We start from the raw sequence: 18,125 nt of genomic DNA, 5'->3' as shown, positions 1-18,125 counted from the left end.
TCAGTGTTTGAAAATGAAGTTCATTTAATTATTACCAGGCCTTTTATTGTTGTTTGAAAAAACATATATGCACGTGGCCTATTACAAAAGACCTGGTCTTGACGTTTCATCTATTGGGAATCACTGTTTTGTAAAAGGAGAATTTTTAAGAGAATGTTTAGTTATACTAGCTTCTTTTACACCTGAAGGAATACTATATATATATGTGTGTGTGTCTATATATATATATGCTCATAGAAATTTTACCATTGTAGATATTCCTGTAATGGTTATAAAGCCCTTTAAAACATTATTTTTTCAACGAATTTTTGCTTTGAAAATGTAAACTTGTCGGTAATTACAGTGTTTTTATCCAAGTAATGGAAAACATTTATGTACCACAAGCCAAGTTGTTTTTTATAAAAGATTTTTAAAAGTTTTTTTTTTTACAAATAATAATTTTTGTTGTTAAAAAGAGACACGTGATATCAAGATATAAGTTTACCTCTTTGGTTTTATTTCTTGCCAGCATCTTGACGATGTTATACTCTGTGTGATTTTTTTCTTCTACTACAAACAGTGCTTTAGTAACACTGTCTTCAGTTGGTTTTTCTTTCTGTTCATCTTATATTGCTTTAGTAACACTGTGTCTTCAGTTGGTTTTTCTTTCTGTTCATCTTATATTGCTTTAGTAACACTGTGTCTTCAGTTGGTTTTTCTTTCTGTTCATCTTATATTGCTTTAGTAACACTGTGTCTTCAGTTGGTCTTTCTTTCTGTTCATCTTATATTGCTTTAGTTGTCATCGTCCAATAATCTCTTTTCAAACTTTTTTCAAGTAACAGTATAACTAATTATAAATCGTCATTATTACTGTTTTTTGTAGTTTCTTCGTGTTCAGATATAGTTGATATGTTTTATTTTCCCGCATGCATCATTCCTAACCACTTGTACATAATTCATCGAAATAAATTACATAGTTATTGTTGTTAATTTTTATTTTTTCAATTCAATACAACTTTGTGAATTTGGACCCCGATGTGAGGATTATATAGACACATTTCACATTTGTTATAATAACATCATGACCATGAATAATTAAACGCGGACATTAAAGTTTTAATACTGTAAATTTGTGTTTTTTATTGTTATTTTATTTTACGTGTATAATCATGACTGTCACATTTATAAACACTGATAAAAGTGTAATGAGAAGTCAACATTATCGGTGATGCTGAGTAAATCCTGTCTTGTGATTGCTAAAAATGAGAGTTCATAAGATAAAACAGCAATGATGATAAAGCTTTTGTTTTTGAAACTATTAACTTATTAACACACTCAGAGTGTGGGTTGTGGGGGCCCTCAATACCTAATGGTAAGAAAGACACATGATGCCACTGTTCGTAGTCAAACACCAAGGTTCGTATACCACATAAACAAACTTCTTCAACGTATATCTTAGTGTTACTAAGAATTTGCTTTATAATTTCTTTTCAGAGTATTTTTATTGTTTTTGTTCGTTTTTGAATTTCGCGCAAAGCAACTCGAGGGCTATCTACTCTAGCCGTCCCTAATTTAGCAGTGTAAGACTACAGGGAAGGCAGCTAGTCATCATCACCCACCGCCAACTCTTGGGCTACTCTTTTACCAACGAATAGTGGGATTAACAGTAACATTATAACGCCCCCACGGCTAAAAAGGCGAGCATCTTGGGTGCGAGGGGGACGCGAACCCGTGACCCTCAGATTACGAGTCGCATGCCGTAACCCACCTGGCTAAGAGTAATTTTAACTTGTTTGTTTGTTTAAGCACGAAGCAACACAATGGACTGGTCATGTACGAAATATCGTTTCATGTCCTTCCACTTACTATTTTTTTCAAAACACAAGAAGACGCGCATTTAATGTTTTCCCTAAAATTTTTGACGGCGTCCCGGTTTCCCTTAAAACAACAATCGTAAGACAAGTAGCTAAAAGGCTTAACAACATTTCGGCTTTATTTATAACATAGTTGTTACAAGGCAAGATCTAAACAAAAAATCATGATATTATACTTTACTTTAACATGAGAAATATTTTTATTTAAATGAAAAATATTTTACATGACTAAGCGCTTTTTTTTCTTGTGACTAATCACTTCTTGCTCTCTCTGGTGAGTGACAGGTTTACATCATTATTTAATGAGCTGGTGATCATGACACTTTGTTTTCGTTTGTTTGTTGTTAAGAGCAAAACTACGTAAGGAGCTATTGCACTGCTCACCGTGGGATTGAAACCAGATTTTTAGTAACACTTATTGAATAAGAGAGAACAACGTTTCGACCTTCCTAGGCCATCTTCAGGTTTCTTATTCTGAAAATGATCTAGGAAGGCCGAAAAGTTGTTCTCTCCTTATCAATAGAAGTGTTAATACCCATACCAGCCGTTCTGGTATACATTTTTATTTCAAGTGAGTTTCTCGTAATCAAGAGAAACAAAAACATGTATGATATCCTCTAACTCTTTATTAATTTATCTTAGTAAACAAAATCATATCACATTATGCACCAGTACCATCAATTAGAGTCAAAACTAAGTTTAAAAACAGACAAACTACAAAGCCCTTACTTCATTTATAAGCCTAAAAGAAGATTTTTTTATCGAGAATAATAGAAGGATTGTGTGCTACAGCATATCTTTTAAAGGAAGTTTTTATCTGAAATGAAACGCACATTTAACGTCTGTATAAAACTATGGAATCATTATACTGTGACCCTGGCATAGAGAATACTATGCTGATAAAACAGAAAAACTGAAAAAAAGTGAAGTAGCTTACACTTTGTTACTTCTAATTATATTTTACAATACACAAAATAAAAACCCAAAACTAGTTTATTTTCAAGGAAACTAGAGCATTACATAAGTAGATTACACATTTTAGTGCTCACTATGAACGTATTCAACTTTGTTTGACATTTATGGACGTCATTTCCTTTAATCAGTGCCCCTGTTGGCAAAGCGGTATGTCTGCGGACTTTCACTGCTTGAAACCGAGTTTCGATATTCATGGTGGACAGAACATTGTGTAGCTTCGTGCTTAACTTAAGTCAAACAAAGAAAACATTTAATCAGCGTAATAGTGTGTTCCATATCTTGAATATATACACTAGGGAGGAGTTGAGAGTAAAAATAAGTAATTAAATAAATCTATATTTTTTGTTTTCTAAAACTTTCATTTTTACTTAACCCATCAATAAAATGAGAGTTTCAATTAGGTATCGCTTAGACAGACAAAATTTTATGATTCTGTAAAGTTTCAATGTGGAGAAAATATGAAATTTCATCATACATTGTTCTTACTAGAACCACATGCTCTGTTTGTTAATAATGTTGCGTTTATAATGGTTCATCTCCAGTTTCTGCCTTTAAGAACATATGAACCAGGTTTGTTACAAATAATAGTAAATTTTGTTATTGTTAATAGTTCACGTCATTTCTCATATTCAAAATACGGAGTTCAGTGTATATCAGCTAGTTGTTAACACGCGAGTTTAAACTTGTGACAAAATGCTCCAAAGTATGAATTCTTTCTCTTCTGTTTTAAGCATTTGGTTGTATGACTACATGTAGTCGTGAATATGTGATTGGAACTGAAAGGATTGGTCACATGTGTTCTTTTATTCTCTTTAACACATTCTCATCATTGTCTAAAAGATGGTTAATTAACCAATGGGTAATAAATGAGGGTGTCGTGTATTACGCCTGATATTTATTTTTGCTGTATTTTTTCAGGTTGTATACGCAGTTGCATTCGTTATTGAGTTGTGGTGGATCATAGAAGCTGAAGGTGAACCTCTTTTTGTTTCTTATTTATGATTTAAAATGTTATGAATAAGATTAATGTCGTATGGACTTTATTTAAAATGTTAATCCTCTATAAGTTGCCTATATAGGTTTTCCGATTATGTACAAAGATAAGTGTAGAGGAAAAAACGAGAGAAAAAAAGGCCTGATTATTAAAAGTGTTAAAACAAATTGCTCGACTTTGGTTCCGAGTATTGCTGCTTATCCTTGAATACAGTTTACAAACATGAAAAAGGCAAAGTGACTTAAATTATACTTAGAAAATGAAAGGTAGCTAGATACATTTTGATTGTTTAGTACAGGTACTTATACTTGCTTTTTATCCCAAAATAACGATGTGCGTAAACGAATGATTTATAGAGTCAAACAACCTTCTGTTTTTATCATTTTAGTATTAAATTTTACTTCATATTACTTTAGAGATGCGTCAAAACTGGCCAGGTTTTTTTATACACTCAGTATTCTGCTGCTTTCCCATAAGAAATGATAAATAAAAAAACTGACTTTGACCCTCTCACGGTTATCTGAAAGTTGGATTTAAACGAATGTAAAACATGACTATTAAAGTGCCAAAATTATTTGGGCAACTAAAGCGTATAATTTGCTTTCAAATTATAACCTTGAAACGTAGTTTTCTGTTTTTAAGTAATTTTAAGGAAATAAAATGTAAGGAAAAGACCTATGATATCTGCTACAATATTTTTTAGTTTCCAAACTTTTGTTAACTATTAACATAAAATGAATTTCTGATTAAAACCAAAACTTAAAAAACAACGAACACAGAAATTTGTGTAAGCTTAATTAAATTCTATTATTCTTTATACTCAGGTTTATAACAAGCGTTTAATGTCATCAACAGGAGAATACTTGTTACAAAATTATGTGATAAAGTTGTGTTTCAATGTATTTTATTAACTTAATTTGAAAAATAATAATTTGGAATAAAATGCAAACTAAATATGTATAAGAATTAAAACAAAAAATATCCGTAAAAAAGGAAATTTTAACTATTGATAAAGTTTAAAAAATATAACTTGTAATAAAATGTTACATCACGTATTCTTAACAGCAATAAAAATATTGTTTATTTATTTTATTCTCTTAAAAATACATGAATGTGTAAATATATTTTTCTGTGTTTTCTTTAATTAGTCAAACTTCCGGTACCGTCGTATATCTTAGCGGCTGGTTATTTCTTTACCTTGGTGATGTCCTTCGCGTTACTCGCCGGCCTTGGCCTGGTAAGTAGCTTCCTCTAGTAAGTAATTCTATCAAAACCTGACGTCAGAACTTTCATGACTGCTTTTTAAAACAATTCCTGGATTTTAAATAAAATTACATCAGAAAAAACACACTCGCATAAGAAGTGTTGTCATCCTTAAAAATAAGATTTTCTCTAAAGGCTTTTAAAATAAGCTATAACGTATACTTGGATGTTTCAAATACGTTTTTTTAAACAACCGTTTTCTTGGTCTGCCAAGGTAACAAAGACTCATGTTAAGGAAGATTAATAACACATTATTAAAATACTCTTTTTTTTCTGTTTGAAAACAAGGGTAGTACTTTTGAATAATTCAAAACTTTCGCGTATGAAATGAATAGATGTAAAAATGTGGGTGGTATACATATATATACGTGAAATGTATATTTATGAAATATGCATTAAAGTTAACGACGGTCGTCAATAAATTCTTAATATTTAAATTATGCTTATAATCCGTTGTCTTTTCCGTTGCCTTACAGAAAAGATCCAAGTATTTGTTGGGATGGCTTTTTGTGGTGATCCTGTTTTACTTCCCAGAATGTGGATTGGTATTATTCATGAGCCTTTATTATTGGGTGAGTGTTAGAGATGTAAAAATGTTTTGTTTGCTTTTCAATTTTGCGCAAAACTACACCAGATCTATCTGCGTTATCCGTTCTTAATTTAGCAGTGTAAAACTAGAAGGAAGGTAGCTAATTATCACCGCCCACCGCCAACTCTTGGTCTACTCGTTTCCTAACAAATAGGGGGGATTGACCGTCACATTAGACGCTCCCACGCCTAACAAGCGAGGATGTTTGATAGAACGGGGATTTAAACCCACCACCCTCGGCTTACGAGTCGAGTGCCTTAACCACTTAGCCATGCCGGGCCGTGTAAAAATGTAACTTTACTTTTATGGTTTTTCAACTTTCTATTTTATCTAGAAAATAACTGACATGTTTATATTTTGCAGATTTTACTTGTTTGTTATTAAGGCCAAATTTAAGTAACGGATTGCGTTTGTTGATTTTATTGCAGGAATCAAACTCCGAATTAAAGAGTAAAAAGTTCTCAAGCTTGCCGAATTTTTATTTGGAATATTTTTGTAGAATGGCCTGAAGTTTGTTTTTGTAGAAACTCACCACTTCTTATAACATAATTTTCATCTTTAATTAACGGTGGATGTTTTACCTTTGACATTAAGTAAAGCAATTATGACAACTGTATTTCCGGTAGTGAAAAAACAAACAACACATTTCGGTGACTGGCGTTGAAAGTTGGGGAACGACAACGTTCTTTTTAATTACAGACATATAATTATTTGGAAAAACAAGTATTATTTAAGGTTAAAAAATAAACTTACTGAATGATTAACTAATTTGAAAACACACCTTTAAAACGTGCAGAATGGGAATTATTAACCTAACTTTTCCTGTTTAAGCCTTACAGGCAGAAAACGCGGCCGTACAGAAAATACAAATATTTCGAAAAATGGAGGTCAAAACAGATGAGGTTCATTAAATTCGGAATTTTACCTATTTTATCTTAATCTACAAATAGCACGCTTGACTATACACAATTCTATTTTTCCTTTTTCGTTTTTTCCTTTTTTTGCGCTCCGCAAATTGGAATTTTAGTGACATAAACAACTAGCAGCCAGTTTGTTCTTCGACTTGGTATATATAGATAATTTAGTCTGTTACCGGGGGATTCAAAGGTAGATCAAACAACAGGATGGAGGGCGAAATGCACGTTATGTTTTAAATATATACTCGCAATCTGTAATTGTAAAACTAATGCGAATATTCTTATGGTCCATCTTAAAAAATTCAAAACGCAATATGTCGTATAAGCATCTATTAAAATATATAGAGGGTTCATAGCTAACCCCTCTCAAATAGAAATAGTCAGGTTACTTATTTTGTTGTATTTCACGTGAGTTTCCACATGAGGATAGTGAACATTTACAATGCTATACTGAGTCAATGATTGTGGAACTACAACTTAATAAATAATGAAATGTGTTTGGCATGTTATTTTAATTTTCCATTATTGGAGAGAGGAAAGGAAACGTCACGGTCCATCAAATATACAAATTTATGTTTTCTATTTGTTTTTATTACCGCTCACATGTGACTAGCAGAAATATTCTCTACTTTCAAAAAGAGTGTTGGACACGTGACAAAGGTGGAAGTTTGTCAGTTCCAACATGAACTTTTATCAGAGTAGTTTAATAAAATTAAAATCATATTAATAAGATATCGGAATAAAATCATCTTCTTAAAAACTAAGCCAATTTTTCGAATTTCTAGCCAAATATTGTTGCTAAAGCCTATGTTTATCATTTGGTTAGAAATTCGAAAAATTGGCTTAGTTTTTAAGAAGATGATTTTATTCCAATATCTTATTAATATGATTTTAATTTGGTTGAACAACAAAAGACAATGCAATACAAAATTATATTTAACAACAGAGAAATCAGGAAGAGAGCTTTGTGAATTAAGCGATATTAATTTATAATAGGGGAGGTGGGATTTTGAGCAATCTCTGTCATTATGTTTATTATAGATCTAAATTATTACTATTACTTCTAACATTACAACTAAAAACTTAGAAACTTTTAGAAAAGTAACACAAATTATTATGTAATAATGATAAAACTCAAAAATCAACATAAGAACGTGTATATCTATCTATCTAGGTATATGTACCTTGAAAGTAAATGTTACAGAAGTTTGTGTAAGGAATCTCAAAAGTCATGTAGAGGTTTTTTAATTATAACTTCAGAAACTACTTTTTTTTGCGCAATGTATCTAATACATTTATATTTTTAGGGTTTGGACACTTATTACGGATTAACAGAATTCGCATTTTACATCTGCCGGGCAATAATCAACGTAAGTTTATTTTATATTTGCATATATGTATATATATTATTTATAATATATATATATTTTTCCTAAGTCCTTGACCAAACATATTGTTAAAATTAAGTGAAAAGGAAAACTAATTTTTTATTTATTTATTTAAACTCCCACTTTTTGATATCTTAGTAAAACATTTATTATTTTAAGTAAGTATGGAAAAGAAATGTATGTAGTTCTCAAGAAATGTATTCTTTGGCTAGAAGACAGGAAGTGTAATCATAGGCTAGTATTCAGGAAATGTATTCATTATCCAAAAAAAGAGTATTTCTTTAACAGAAGTCAGGAAATTTATTCATTTGCTAGAAATCAGAAAATGTGTTCCTTAGCTAGAACTTAGAAACCAATAAGAGGTTTAATAATTTGTTAGTAATGAAATAAACATAAAATCGGTGATAAGTTATGCTTTTGCTCAACCAAGACATATTACTTTAGTCAATTGGTAATTTATGCAGATGAAAAACATACCTAACCAAATGTATTAAAGGTAAAATATAGAAATATGTAAAGATTGGTTCTCCTACTATTTGTTTTCGTGTACATTATTCTTGGTTGAAATTGCAGTCATAAACTTTGTTAGCTATATTATTTTCTTTTTTCTCCCAATAAAAACATATGTGAAGACGACTTAACAGTGCAATTCTGAAATTGTAAACCAGTGCAACTGAAAGAGACTAGTAATATATTATTTCGTTAGTAATTTACTGTATTACATCAGCGTTTCAGAAGTTTTTATTATTCATTGAATAGGTAGTTTTTGTAAATTAGGAATGAATTTATGATATTGATAAACATTTTTCTATTACAAGTATTAATAAATTTTTCTTTTTTATAATATTTAAACTATAGAGAAAGAAAATTCTTACGAATGTTTGTAAAGAAATGCAAAAGAATCGGGCATTTCTTTAGTCAATGAAATTTATTTTACAGGTGTTCAAATTCTTTGGTTTTATTGGAGTGTTTGTGAAAAATTCCTAGAGATGGCGATATAGTCGAAGAGAAAAATCTATCTTAGCCCAGCTGGCATGGGTATTAACACTTTTACGAATAACGCTTCATTAGCAAAAATGTTAATACCCATACCAGCCGTCCTGAGATACATTTTTTTTTCAAGTGGGTTTCTCGTCATCATGAATTACTTCACTAGAAGAAAATGTAGTTACTGTGAATTAAAATTTTATGAGTGGATGTCTCTTCGAAAATATTATTTTATTTTTATAACACTAATGTTAAAGATGTAACTTATATATATAAATGAACATAACAATTTAATTCAGTAAATCAAACACAAACTTGTAGGTCCTCTGTATCGTGTGTGTCCAGTCGCAGTACAGCTCATGGCAGGAAGAAAAAGATGTAATGCGGCGACTAGAGAACCTAAATGTCGTCCCAAAGTCCAGTTACAATTCTGTGAGTATTAAATAAAGTTCTCTGTCATTCAGCTGAACAGGAAGTTTCAGCTGGCACTAGAATAATTTATTGTTATTAAATGCAGTAGTCCGGAGTGACCTTTAGTGAGTGTTACGTCAACAGGTTTATCATCGAGATCTCAAATTGATCTATAGTTTTGTAAATACTGTGAAAAACGTTTTATTGAAAACAAATGCTGCAAAATAACCTAAACTGTACCAGTATAATTGATAATACTAATTACCGTTTTCCAAAATAAAGCTTTTTTTACTAAAAAAAAGAAAGGTTGTTTTGTTCTTCTAGCGATAAGCTACACAATGGAGCTTTGAACTCCGAATTTTAACGTACTAACTCTGGAAAATTACCCCTGCCCCATTGGGGACAAAGAGAAAAAGAAAGAATAAATAAACTAAATCGATGACAGCTAAGTATTTTGAAAGAGTTTAATTTTTAAATGCTTTTGTTCAGGTCAATTTACAATTTTATTGTTAGTAGTAATTTCTTAGAAGTAGTATCCTAATAGAGGGTAAAACATTGTACGAGTTTAGAGCCTCACCATGTTGTTAAAATATATGTCGACTCGTCAAATTATATTCTATCTTATCGCCGTACGTCTTGACAATAGTCCTGCAGCGTAGTCTCAATGGCAAAAGGATCCATTGTGAGGCTGTCATGTTCATAGCATACTACTCTTCTGTGATGCTTTACATAATAAATCTAATGGACGAGTACGGCGGTTTTCCAACACCTGTTTCAACAGTCCTATCACACAAATACCATTAAGCATTGCTTCTGACGGGTCGACAGATATGTCATCATGTAGAATAACATGGATGTCCGTTTCATTCTTCAGCCTCTTAATTACGTTGCATATTGGTGTTTGGGCCTGTTGGACGGATCTTGCCGTAGTTTGGGTTACGGAATTCTCAAAACTTTGCCTACGCCAGCTGAGTTATTGAAGGTATCTCTGTAGATGGTTGCATTGACGCAAGTTGATCCAATCGCCTGTACGTGAATGTATACAAACAGATATCGAATTTTATAATGTTATCTTTTACACGTTTTAATTGAGGGTGTGGAGCTATTATATTTAGCGACAAAAAACAATATGTGCATTTGACAGATTTATTGCGTTAGTAGAGCTGATAGGTGTGGATTGGGTGTATTATAACCTTGTATAACTATAGCGAGTCGATAACTTATATGCGGGTTTGATCGTTTTCTCTTTTGATATTTATATTGTATAATATTTCTTTTAGTCAGTTGAATGAAAAAAATTAAGTCGTTAATGTCTTTATGTGAACTTTAAGGGTTTGTCAAATCTGTGGCCGAGGCTTACTTAATTGATTCATATTGATTCATATTTGAAAGCATTCTCTCTAAAGGAAAATGTGGATGTGTGTGTATGCTAAACGTTCTGAAATTATAGCAGGTATGTTTTTATCAATACTCCAAGCATTTGGTCAAAATCACTTTAATAGCGATAAAACTTTTCATTTCTACTTTTTTCCTTATTCACATGACATTTTACAGTGAGTCAACAGCAAGTTTCACAACTTATAATGCTAAAATATGGGACTCAATTCCCTACCGTGAACAATGAGCAGATAACCAGTTGTGGAACTTTGCGCTAGAAAACCACCGTCATCAATAACATTTAGTAGTTAGGATGATTGACTCACAATCTGAGGATCAGGGGTTCGAATCCCCGTCCCACCAAACATGCTCACCCTTTCAGCAGCGAGAGCGTTATAAGTGACAGTCAATCCCAATATTCGTTCGTAAAAAGAGTAATCCAAAAGTTGACAGTGGATGGTGATGATTACCTACATTCCCTCTATCTTTCATTGCTAATATGAAAGTTACGAAGTTGTAGATGTCCATTGTGAGAATTATTGTACGTGTTACTATTCGTAGTTACTTCCACGAATGATAGATTAACATCTTCCTGTGATATTGCTATGATATTGGTTGTCAATAAGACAAAAACATTAATGCTCGTTGTAAGTCAAACGATTACTAATGATTTAGGTGTTGTTAAGTGCAAGTTTACATAATGGGCTATCTGTGCTCTGCCTACTACGGGTATAAAAACCCAATTTTTAGTGTCGTAAGTCTGAGACTTACTGCTAAGCCACTGGAGAAAGGGAGAGTCGATTAATAATGAAAATGAAATAGATTTTCAGATTATGAAAAAAAAAAGTGAATAGATATTTTCAAACTAAATGACAAATTATTTACAAGTTGATTAAACGGCCTAGTCAAAGACTCCTGTAATTCAGGTTTAGTTGTTCCTTATATTACACTAGTGACCAAAACGACTAGTCAGCCAACAGCACTAGTCAGTCACACAGCAATATTGTAACATGAACCTTGGTCCTTGTTCGCAGCTCGAAAAGTTAAGCAAGAGAACATGTCTAGCTTTTCACTTAAAAAAGTGTTTAGAATGTACACCAAACAAAACCGGAGTTTATATTTTTCCAGAAACTAAAAGCTGACTTTTGTTTTTCTAGATGGATTGAGAGGCTAAGATCTGTAAAAATCGTTTAATCCTTCTGTAAACCTTTAATGAAATGTATGGTGCCTTCTGTTTTGGTGGAATGTTCGGTCAGTTTAAACTCTTGCTAAGTTTACAGAACTTCATTGTTTAAAGGTATTGAGATTGTAGTTTCAGTTTCGGAAAGTCAATTTGTTATAGTTTTGTAACTAATATATAAAATTAATATTTATAGGTGGGAAAATGTACCAATTCTTTTCTTTTTCTTCTTTTGAATTTCGCACAAACCTACACGAAGACTATCTGTACTAGTCGTTTCCAGTTGAGCAGCGATAAACTAGAGGGAAGGCAGCTAGTTGAAACCATCCACTACCATGTCTTAGGCACTCTTTTGCCATTGTATTCACGGTATAAATTGGAACACGTGGCACTCAGGTTGTGAGCTGAATGCCTTAATCATCAACTCATGCTAGGCCTTTCGTTTTCTACTCTTTTGTTTTTCTTGCACTGTAAAAAATTTGTTTTGTGATATATATAATCCATGGCATTATAATTGACGTTTTTGGAAAAATTATAGTAAGGAGGATATACAGCTACTGAATGTTTATGTTCCGCGTATCTGGAGTTTTCGATTTCTTTATGTACGTTTATAATTTGTTACATTTATACGAAATCTGTTCAAAAAATACGCGGACTGACGTCATAAAACAAAATGTACTTTATTTAGAAGTTACAGGTCTGGGACCCCTTCAAAGTACTCTCCTCCCCAACGCACACACTTATCCCAACGGTGTTTCCACTTGTTGAAACAGTCCTGGTACGCTTCTTTTGTAATGTCCTCCAGCTCCTTCGTCGCATTTGCCTTAATCTCGGGAATCGTCTCAAATCTTTTTCCTTTCAAGGGTCTTTTGAGTTTGGGGAACAAGAAAAAATTGCAAGGAGCAAGGTCAGGTTAGTAGGGGGTGGGGAAGAACAGTGATCGAGTGTTTGGCCAAAAACTCACGAGTTCTGAGGGCTGAATTTCGCAGCAATGCGGTGCATCTTCCATTTTTTCGGTCAAAATCTCGTAACAAGATTCAACTAATATCCCACACTCTTCAGCAAACTCCCTGACAGTCAGACGTCGATTTGCCCGCACCAGGGTGTTGATTTTGTCGACGTGTGGGTCGTCAGTTGACGTGGAAGGACGTCCAGGACGCTCATCATCTTCAATGGACTGTCGCCCATCCTTAAAACGTTCATGCCACTTGAAACATGCCGTACGATTCATAGCAACATGACCGTAAGCCGTGTTAAGCATAGCAAAAGTTTCAGTCGCAGATTTTCCAAGTTTAACACAAAATTTCACAGCAAGTCGTTGCTCCTTCAGGTCATTCATTCTGAAATCCGCCAAACGAGAAAAATCGCACTTCACTTAAAACCGCGTAGCTAATACACAAATGAAGATATCTGCAATCGGAAAATGGCGTTGTAATCACCTGATCTGTGCAAACGTAGTGACACCAAGCGGATTCCCCTGGAACCAACTGGAGCCGCGCAATTCAAACAGTCCGCGTATTTTTTGAACAGCCCTCGTACTTGTAAAATAAACAGAAATCAGTATATTAACTGATTTGTATCTGTACTGCTTTACTTAACAAATTCTCATGTTTAACTTTTATTGCTTAAATCCACTTTCTCTCTCTTTTTTACTTATACATAAAATAATAGCACCTTATTTTGTTACACTTTCATAAACAAAGATTTGTTTGTTTGTTTTAGAACATCGCGCAAAGTTACACGAGGGCTATCTGCGCTAGCCGTCCCTAATTTAGCAGTGTAAGAGTAGATAGAAGGCAGCTAGTCACCACCACCTACCGCCAAGTTTTGGGGCTACTCTTTTACCAAGGAACAATGGAATTGGCTATAACACATTATAACACCTTCACAGCTGAAACGGCGAGTGTGTTTGGTACGACCGGGGTTTAAATCCAAGATTCTCAGATTACGAGTCGAGTTTCCCTAACCACCTGACCATGCCGAGCCTATAAACAAAGAATTCTTGATAAAAAAACAACAACAGTATCTATACCGTATTCAGGAGTTTTTTCTCTGTTGTCCAGAGTAGTCAATTGTAAAATAACTTTAATATCAGAAAAGGATTTTGGTTGCAATCCTCGGGATCGTTGCAAATCACGTTATTAGACCAGATAGGAGTAACCCAAGAGACGGCGGCGGTGAGAGCTGTTGTCTAGCTGCCTTCACTCTCTTCAATCGGTTGAAAATTAGGGACGCTTTGCACAGATAGCCCTTTGTTTAGTTTTATTCAAAATTTCTGATAAACAAAGAAATGTATCAGGTAGGACATATTTGTTTTAAGTTAATGATATACCTAAAATAGTTTCATATACATATTGCTCAGCTAGTGATACATAATGTATAAAATATATTATGCGGTGATCTATCATGTATAAGATATTTTATGTGGTAATCCGTAATGTATAAGATATTTTTATGTGGTGATCCATAACGTATAAAATATTTTCATGTGCACATTGTCGATGTGGTGTAAAATAATATCTTCTACATATTTTGGTTGGATGGCGTAATCCTTCGGTTTGTGAGCCATCATTTTCGCATATTTGGTTAAAAAATATGCAAATATACGATCTAAATAGTTTTTTACAGAATTTTACTTAATTACGAATGATTGATAACTACGTGCTGAACATCTGGGTATAGAATCAGGCAGCTGTTTAACTTCTAGGCTTGATGAGGATACTCAATTTTAGTGTTTGTAGGAATATGGGTTGGTGTGTAGGTTTATTTTAGAGCTGTGTCTTCGGTAGGTGGTCGAACCTCCGACTTTCGCATTGCAAGGTCGTAGCCTTACCGCTGTCTCACCGGAATACGTTTTTAGAAATAATAGCCCATTAATGAAGTATTATGTTATCTTTCTGGATGTAACTATTTCGTTATATTGGTATCAACTTTGAGTATTCTGACAAGTGTGTATGAGAGATTGTTTTGTATTCCAACATAGCGTAACAAAATTGATGCATTAATTTTTACTAGAGTATTTGACAATTACCTTTCTAGTATTTCCTGGAAGGAGAATAAAAAAATATGTATATCACACTGTTTTACAACATAATAATACATGAAATTTCGTTTTTATTGGATGTCAATGTGTTTAAAAGTTCTAACAAAGTATTACATCATTTTAATATTTTTAAGCTTATTGGGTTCAGGCAAATATAATACAGCAAAAATATCAACACTCTGGTATAAATGTTTTTTTATTTTCATAACAGTAATATTTTTTAATATATTACCAATATTTTATATCAAGAAATTGTTACAAATGATTCATCCACATTTCTTTTTCTCTTTTGAAGGTTTCTTCGCTAAGTGACCAAGGTTCCGGAATAATTAAACAGGATGGTTTATCAAATAATAGTCATGCTTCAGGAACAATGGAAAGATTTCGAAGTGGACAAGCTCACGACAGCGAATTACACCTTAGCACTATCCCTAATGGAGGAGTTATGAACCTCAGTCGTAACCCGTCTAATTCTTCTAATTTATATACCAAACGACAAAATGGATTTACTGCCTTTGGTATACCAGCCAATGGGGCTTCTAATACTGATAAATCGGTATTTCTAGGAAGGTCAATTCCTCCTCCATCTCTTCCTGGGTCAGCAGCGTTCTTTAGGAGTGAATTTGATGCCGCATCTTTCAGTGATTTTATGACATCAAGGCCACGAGCTCATGTACGATCTCTAAGTGATTTCGGCTACGCCTTGCAGAGACAAGTGATGACTGACAGCGCTTCTGACATTCCAAATTACCATTCTTACGTGAACGGTGGTTTTTTTGCAAATGACCAAGATTCGATAAGAGATTACAGGAATGGGTTTTCTAGTGCAAACAGCAGTGTTGGATATTCAACACAAAGTTTGGAAAGGTCTAAATACAGAAGGACACCTTCACAGAGACGATCCCGTTCACTGGAAGATATTACTCTTCAGGTCACTGACGATGTAACATTGAAGAAACTACCAGAAGATCCTTTTCAGTACTTAGGAAGGCCAGGAAGTAGAATGCCTGATGATATACAGTCTAGTTCTACAGATAGTATACGAGACATTGCGCTGTGAAGTCTTTCTCGCGACAGATTGTTTAAGAAATAAACAGTTTGGCTTTAAATTTCAAGAAAGGAGTAACTATAATGAATATCTATTTTTTCATTCAATGCCGAGAAAGCTTCATGTCAGAGAACTTTGTATACAATTAAAATAATATTTCAAATGATTATGTCATGAAACTTTCTACCTAGTGCAAACAATAAGGCATGTAAATAAATATATGTATATCTGCTCTTTTTTCGGTATATATGTATGTTCATTTGTGTGCATACGTATACTATCGTCGCTCTAAGCATTACTGAACTCTTTTTTTAAAGCAAAGTATGTACAGTTACATAGATTTTCTGTTTTTGTTCTAGTTTGTTTGTTCCTTTTTTTAGCTTCCAGATTAAAAATTTGGAATATTTCTTGACACAATAGTTTACCAGTTTTATAAATAATTTTATTATTGTACTATATTTCAAGTTCTTAGTTTTTTATAATATTCTTAGTTTTTGTTATAGTGTTACCAAAACTAAAAAGATTTTAATAAACAAATTCTTTAAGAGCAAGATATGTCAAAATATCAAAACTATAGATTAATAGTAAAATAATGACGACTAACCCACAAAAGTATGGAAGAAATCATAATACAAAAGCTCATCATATTTCATAGTTTTAATTTGTCAAAATACTATAGTCATTCGTCTTACTGCTGAAAATGAGAAGAAAAATTAAACAAGTTTGCTTTTGTGAAGAAATTTGCATGTGTTTAAATGCGAAATACGAAGCTATAAATCATCTTTTAAGTGGTACATCGAACATAAATTGTTTTAGTTAGATAGACTTGCCAAATTTTGCAGTTTTTCCACTTACTACTGTGAAATTGTTAAACATTAAAGAACCATTCTTATTATTTTGACATGAATGAAATGTTCGAACCATTAGTTGTTGACTTGCGAAAGGGCATACGCAACCTCGTCTGTAATATGTCATTATGTTGTTGTGATTGTCAAACCAAGTGTAGCATCCTTAATTTAAGGAAAATGTGAAAGTTTATACGTATGTTTTTTTAATAATAAAGTATTTTGCTCCCAAATAAGTTAACAGGTAACCTTTTGACAAACCCATCAATAAATGAGTGTTAAACAAAAACAGACGATTAGTACGGCTCCGCCATGCGGACAAAATCTGGTATTATAGTCAAATATTTCAAATTATAGATAGTGTAGGAATTTACGATCCGTGAAAGAATGCCAAGTTTTGAGTTTTCATAAATGTATGCATGTAAAGAAATATATAAAATGCAATATGTTTCCGTTACTGACTAAATATATCATTTAGGATAAACAAAAGTCTGTAAAATAAAGTTTCAACATATGTCATTTGAAATTTGTAAACAAAAATTACGAATATACTAATTTGTTTGAGTGGGAATGAAGAGTATTACAAATGTTCTTACATTTGTATCACAATCATTTTGCCACCCTCTAAACAGTTAGATGTTAAAATTTTCAAGACATTTAATATCAGTACAATTTATTTAAGAAAGATCATTTATGGAAAGTCAGAATTTGAACACTTTAGACGTTCCAGAGATCAATACATAGCAACTGTATAGAATATAATGAACATGTGCGATTAATTAAATTCGTCTGATGTAATCATTCAATAAAAAACAGGTTCGTGGTTACAGGTTCTGCATGTCTAATAATAAAACTTATATAGTTAATTCATTCTTTATATGGGAGTGAAATAAAACTGTATAATAGTTACGGTTTGTTAACAAAAAATGCATGTATGTTTTTGTGTGTAAATGTCAGACTGTGTTTATTTTAAATAAATAATTGTACTTTTGAAAATTAAGAAGCTTTGTAACTATCGTCCAAAGCGTTTCATTTTGCTCATATTTTAATCGGCCCGGGTAGCTGCTTCGAACCCCTATCACACCACATATTCTTCTCCCTGTGGGGCCCTTATAATGTGACAGTCATTCCCACTATTCGTTGGTAAAAGAATAGTCTCAGAATTTGTGATGAGTGGTTTTTAACTAGATGCCCTTTCTTTAGTCTTTCAATACTAAATTAGGGACAGATAGCGCACACTAACCCTCGTGTAG

General features: G+C 32.7%; 1 protein-coding gene across 2 annotated transcripts in view; it reads left to right on the top strand.

Annotated features, from left to right (window-relative positions):
• Positions 1 to 17,868, top strand: part of Rcd6 (Reduction in Cnn dots 6) — a 54,910-nt gene extending 37,042 nt beyond the window's left edge. For both annotated transcript variants that reach the window (XM_076506777.1, XM_076506776.1), the window contains 6 exons: positions 3,749 to 3,803; positions 4,973 to 5,061; positions 5,564 to 5,659; positions 7,901 to 7,963; positions 9,290 to 9,400; positions 15,275 to 17,868. In XM_076506777.1, the coding sequence (XP_076362892.1) occupies positions 3,749 to 3,803; positions 4,973 to 5,061; positions 5,564 to 5,659; positions 7,901 to 7,963; positions 9,290 to 9,400; positions 15,275 to 16,039 (1,179 nt within the window). In that variant the 3' untranslated portion in view covers positions 16,040 to 17,868. The remainder of the gene's footprint in view (positions 1 to 3,748; positions 3,804 to 4,972; positions 5,062 to 5,563; positions 5,660 to 7,900; positions 7,964 to 9,289; positions 9,401 to 15,274) is intronic.
• The last annotated feature ends 257 nt before the right edge of the window (positions 17,869 to 18,125 follow it).

This window comes from Tachypleus tridentatus, chromosome 6, assembly GCF_004210375.1.
Source record: "Tachypleus tridentatus isolate NWPU-2018 chromosome 6, ASM421037v1, whole genome shotgun sequence".
Taxonomy (NCBI): domain Eukaryota; kingdom Metazoa; phylum Arthropoda; class Merostomata; order Xiphosura; family Limulidae; genus Tachypleus; species Tachypleus tridentatus.
This window is presented reverse-complemented; position numbering and strand designations above follow the sequence as displayed.